Source organism: Herpailurus yagouaroundi, unplaced genomic scaffold, assembly GCF_014898765.1.
Source record: "Herpailurus yagouaroundi ecotype Mexico unplaced genomic scaffold, PumYag 142, whole genome shotgun sequence".
Lineage (NCBI taxonomy): Eukaryota > Metazoa > Chordata > Mammalia > Carnivora > Felidae > Herpailurus > Herpailurus yagouaroundi.
The window spans coordinates 4,280,199-4,286,198 of NW_024412397.1; the positions used below are offsets into that span (position 1 = coordinate 4,280,199).

General features: G+C 40.1%; 1 protein-coding gene across 4 annotated transcripts in view; it reads right to left on the bottom strand.

Moving 5' to 3' along the window:
• Window positions 1–6,000, bottom strand: part of ZNF407 (zinc finger protein 407) — a 507,857-nt gene that overhangs the window by 228,775 nt on the left and 273,082 nt on the right. For all 4 annotated transcript variants that reach the window (XM_040478555.1, XM_040478554.1, XM_040478557.1 and 1 more), the window contains exon 6: window positions 4,462–4,545. In XM_040478555.1, the coding sequence (XP_040334489.1) occupies window positions 4,462–4,545 (84 nt within the window). The remainder of the gene's footprint in view (window positions 1–4,461; window positions 4,546–6,000) is intronic.

The window sequence follows — 6,000 nt, forward strand, 5'->3', positions numbered from 1 at the left end:
TTGTCTTTGATGATGCCAATGCCAGAATGACTCAATTACTGTAGCTTTATAATATAATACAAAGTCAGGTAGTATAAGTCCTCAGGTTTGTTCATCTTCCTCAAAGTTGACTATTTCAGATCGTTGATTTCCATATGAATTTTAAAATCTGCTTGTCAATTTCAGAACATGAAGAAGCTTGATGGGATCTGAGTCTCCTGAGTCTATGAACATGGTATATCATCCTACTTGGGTCTTTAATTTCTCTTGGCAATATTTTGCAGTTTCCAACGGAGGGGTTTTGCACATCCTTTGTTAGATTTATCTCTAAATATTGTACCTTGGTCTCAAAAAAGTGACAAACACAGGCATAGATCTCTTCTGTTCCATTGATGTATCTGTGTACCTTTATGCCAATACAATACAGTCATGATTATTATAGCTATATAATGAGAGGTCAAGTTAGGTAGTGTAAATTTTCCACTTTTAACATAATGGATTCAAGTGGTCAAACAACTTAAAGATTTTTTTTTCATTAAGCACATACACAAATATACCCTGATGTCTTCTTACTCCATTCAACCTAGTGTTTGAAAATGTGTGGCACCATAACTCACTGCTAACTTGTTTATTCTAATAGCCTTGGTAGGCATCTTTAACCTAACCATTTTTCATACAGTTGGCAGGAATCTAGGAGGGTAAAGGGTGATACTATGGACTCACTGAGTTCGTGGTATAAATGAAAGGTCATCTTTAAAGTTCATTTTCTTGGTTTGGAGGTTTAACATAAGAACTTAAAAAACATGGTTAATGTAGCTTATTTCATTTAAATTTTTATGACTTTTTATGTGACATGATTTAAACTTAAAAAAAACACTTTTAAATGAAAATGTCATAGTCTCTAATATTTTAATACCTTGAAGTTCATATTAAGCAAGAATTATACTGCAGTGAACTATGAGTTGTCATTTCATACCCAACTTGACAACACTGAGCCACTGTAGATTAAATTGTGTAATACTAAGAAATTTTGAGTTCTATACAGGCCGACAGAAAAAAAATATAATGCTACCAAAATATGCTACATAAAATATTATGCTTTAACAAATAAGTAAAGAAGGCTCAAGCATGTCTCCTCTCTTGGTAGACGAACTCCATGTCAATTTATACAAACTACAGTGAAATCTGTACATAATGGTTAATTTGTAACTCATTCATCTTGTTACATGCCCAATGCTACTGCTGACATACGTTAATTGGCATTTTTTCTTCAATCCATAAATGATAATTTCTTCAGGTAATTTCAGGGAATTTCTTCAAGTAATTTCTTTTTTTTTGTTTTGTTTTAATTTTTAATTTTTGTTTTTTTTTCCTTGAGAGAAAGAGAAAGAGAGACAGAGCATGTGTGGGGGAGGGGCAGAGAGAGAGAGGGAGACACAGAATCCGAAGCAGGCTCCAGGCTCTGAGCGGTCAGCACAGAGCCCGACGTGGGGCTCAAACCCACAAACCGTGAGATCATGACCTGAGCCGAAGTCGGACACTCAACTGACTGAGCCACCCAGGTGCCCCACCTTCAAGTAATTTCTTTAGGAAAATATACTTCTGAAATACAGATACAGAAGTAGTTCTTTGTTGTCATTGTTGTTGTTTTAGTCTCAATATATAGCCAGAGAAATAAATGCACCTTCTAGGTTGTAAAACTTGAAGACAAAAAAAATCTACAAATTTTGAATAAGAATTCTAGCTTGCTAATACTTGTTAATGCCTGAAGTGAGATAGGTACCATCACACACTTGTTAAGGAGTGATCAAAATGATTTAGTGCATTGGGAACAGTCCTTCTGAATCCTTTGTCATTCTAACTCCAGAAAGATGAGTAAATCCAAGAGTAAGGCAATAAGTACTCTTGAACAGTGCTATCTCTAAGTCAGTAGGGCTCCCTGTATACACCCTACTCAAAACAGCAGAACAAAGGTGAATGTCCTTTCCTCTTATTTCCCCTTTTATGACATAACAGTGCACACTGAATTGTGTTGCTCTTCACCCTCTCCTTTATGAGCGACAATCTTGGCCAAAATAACCATTAAGGAATGTTCTGCATCTCAGGTACCTCTGACGGGGAGGTAAAAGAACATCAGAGGGGGAACACCAGAACGGCTCTGGATATAGAGCACTGCCCTTTGTGTGTCAACAATCTGTCAAAAAGGCTGCACACTCCTCATGGAAACTCACACTTTGCGTTCCTTTGGGCAGGCTGGTGGTTATTAAGCTGGCCAAGACTCTTCAACTCCACGTGAGGATTTGCTCCTGTGCCCTTGAATCAAGGGTCTCTGACAGGTGATAAAAGTAAATCTTGAAATGGAAGATGTTTTGTGTCAGCCCCTGGACAGTCTGTATTGCAGCAGGGAATTATTTACGCCATTTGGAACACTTTTGATACCTATCCCTTTCCAAGCTGATTGTAATTTGCGTGGGCACTCTGTGCTAAAAAGGTAAACCATGTCAAAGAGGAATACATCGGAGAAATATAGATTTCAAATGCACCACACGATTCCGGCCTTGGGGGAAAAAAAAGTTGCATGTTGCTTAAATATTATAAATCCGGCATAAAAGCGAAGGGCGTAGACGGAGTTGTACTAAGCTGTTTGGCTGAAGCAAACAGTCTTAAGAACTGACTCTGGTATTAAAGAATCATGTTTGATTTGTGCCACAGAGGCAGATAAATGCCACAAAGACAGATGCCTCTGTCTGTGAGACATTGTCCTATACGGTATAAAGTTAATAGCAAAGTAATAAGGAGCCTCTGGACCTGACATAAAATATAAAGTTGTGCCTCCTCAACGCAGGCTTCGTGATCGATCACCTGTAAGCGCCTGTGATCACAGCACGACTGTCCTCACTGCCGGGGACGGGGGGAGTGCTGCCAGGCTGGCACAGGTGGTGCACAGGGGCTCTCCTGGTCCCCAGGCCACAGCGGGGTGGGACCGGCCGAGCAACAGTGACTCCGATAGGAACGTTTCGGGCACCGAGAAACACGCTTCACCGCATGCGCACGCTTTCAACTTCCAAGATGGCCGCTGAGGATGACTGCCATCCACAGGGCCCCTTCTCCCATCTCTTAAGTCACTGGATTAAAAGAGTAGGTAGCTGCAATAAACTTGAAATGGGCTTTCACATTACAAAGTTAAGTGTGTGTCTCCAACATCATGTTAAACACTGGAAATTACACTCAACACTAACTCTAACCTCATACGGAGACGGAAATCATAGAAACTGAAGATCTAGAAGAAATGGCATTAATTTTCATTGATCTTAAAAACACTATCCTGGGCATTAAAGCTACCTACAGCTATCCGTTAAATATAACATATTAAGATTCAAAATGTACCACAGAACGTATTTTGTGTATCTTCATTTCACGCCAGCGGGAGTGTAACAGCCAAACCACCCGTCATGGCCCCCCACACAAAAGTACATTTAGTTACAAATCATGTTAACACATGATTTATCATCTACACGAGGTCACTTTTGATAATAAAATAGTTCTATTAATAACTAGAAGGGACAGGGGCTGCTGGGCGGCTCAGTCGGTTAGGCATCTAACTCTTGATTTCGGCTCAGGTCATAATCTCACAAGTGTGAGATCGAGCCCCACGTCTGGGCTCAGCACAGAGTGTGGAGCCTGCTTTTGATTCTCTCTCCTCCTCTCTCTGCCCTTCCCCACCTCGTGATCTCTTTCTCTCAAATAAATCAACTTCAAAAAAAATAATAAATTAGGAGGGAAAAGGCCATAACAGTACTGTCCCAGGCACATAGAACTTATAATTATTAACATAATTACTTATAAATCCGAGTAAGTAATCAATTTTACTAAATATTTAAAACTTTTCATTCTTAAGTGTTCCTAACCAAGGCATCTATTTTATTATGCTGAATCATAAAGAATAAACATCATAAAAACGAATCCTCTTGAATGTCACTTTCTACTTCTGTTGCCCTCTCTGTTGCTGTGCCTTCCTAATGGCAAGAACAGATACGGTGATGACCTACAACCACACCCACTGGCCCCAACTGTAGAGGGACTGTGGGTTCCAGGGTCCAGGTGGTTAGGTGGGCGGAGATGTAGCCCAGAAGGCGGGGCTGCAGATAAGCAGGTAGCCAGCTACGGGGTAGGGGCAAGCACAGGAAAGTCGGAGGGAGACACTGAGGGGAGGGGGCACGTCTGAGAGCAACCAACCTCCAGCCTCACCCCCAGGCAAAGTCTCGGCTGCAGGGAGATCCACACTTTGCACGCAAGCTGTCTGTCCTCCTACCGAACACGAATTTACAGAGGGCCGACTTTTCACATGCAAAAAACAGGTGAATTCACATGTTATTCAAAGAGAGTTTTCAGGAGACCCTCAAGTACACCGATTTTCCAAAAACCGAACAGACAAGCAATCGAGGGCCACGGACGGACGGACGGACGGACGCCCGAACTGACCTGTGTGCTGGCGCCGGTGCTTGGTGAGGGCGTGCCGCGTGCCGCCCGCGAAGCCGCAGAGGTCACACAGGAACGACTTCTCGCCTGTTGCAACAATAAACAGATGAGGGACTGCGGAGGTCACAGATCATTAAAACATATCTATCAAGGCTTTCAGGGTTACTAATTCCTCCAATCAAATGTTTCCATGTAAATATGTCAAATGGGAATGAAATTACCACTGCGGTTTATTGACTGTGATAAAATCTGAAAAGCACCACTGAACATAATTACATACTTGTCAGACCCATAAAAATTAGCTTTATTATCAATGGAATGGTTTTGTACAACTTCATTTCTGGTAGATGTCTTCCAGATGGGGCTGCTTTATGCACTTGAACAGTTTTTATGCATATCCTGATTTTTTACAATTCCCATACATCTGGCCTTTCTGAGCTGAGTAAAGATTGCTTGGAATAGTTAATATACAGTATCTATGATTCTGCTTAAATAAAGCATATTGAATTTTCCAACAACTGAAGGAGACTGAATTGGTTTTACCTGATTCTATCAGGTTCTTCCTTAATGACTTCCTACTTAATAATATGAATTAAATGGTTTCCTTGAGCATACTGAAGATCCCAAGTAACAATAAAATCTGCATTACTCAGTACCAATAACAATCCAGGGCTGTTTATGTTTCTTAAACTTTCATGGCATAAAAAAGGAAGTCTAGGGATTGCTAAAGAAACTGTACAGAAGCTTCAATTATTCATCTTTAATGATAATTCTGGACTGAAAACCTCTGCAACAACTAGAGACAGATTTGGTAGCCGCAGTTTTTGCTTAAAGTGTGTAAATGCTCATTCCATTTTTAGCATTTGCACACAAGTGAACATCCTCCCCTACAGTTTATAAATGCGATCTATTGTCTTCCTGCAGCATATTTAGGCGGTAGGTGCTGGCAAGCTGGGAAGTTTACCCCACAAGGCTCAAGAGGAAGGGCCAAGGAGAATAAAAATGGTAACCGTGGGTAGATATGGGGGAATCATGAAATACTTTTCAGGAAATGAAACAAATCATTTGCATCTATTTTTATGTATTTTACTCATTTAGATGTTTAATGCAACAAGTCTTTCAAGGGTTTTGCCCGAGTCAGCTGGCTTTTGTCCTAAAACGTTCTGGCGTATCATAACAGAAATTCAGCTTGATGTGTTTTGGAAATGGTGATTGCCTTTGTGAAGTTAGAAAAAACAAAACAAAACAGTACATCTAGGAAGGCAGAATAACTTCTATAGCCAAAAGAGTCTTCCCTTTACTTGAGAGCATTAGTAGCTGTTCTCATTTAAACGAACATGTAGTAATAAAGAAGAGTTTGAAACCAAATTATGCTTCATCTCATTTCCCAATGGTATATGAAAATGTTCACTGTTAGCGTTTACAAAATAAAGTTGAATTTAAATATTTCCCCTATCTTTTGGGGGGGGTTAAGTTTGTCCCCTGGCATCATCATTTCAAGATTTAAAAAAAAAAAAAAAAGAAAGAAAAAAGAATAGAGTA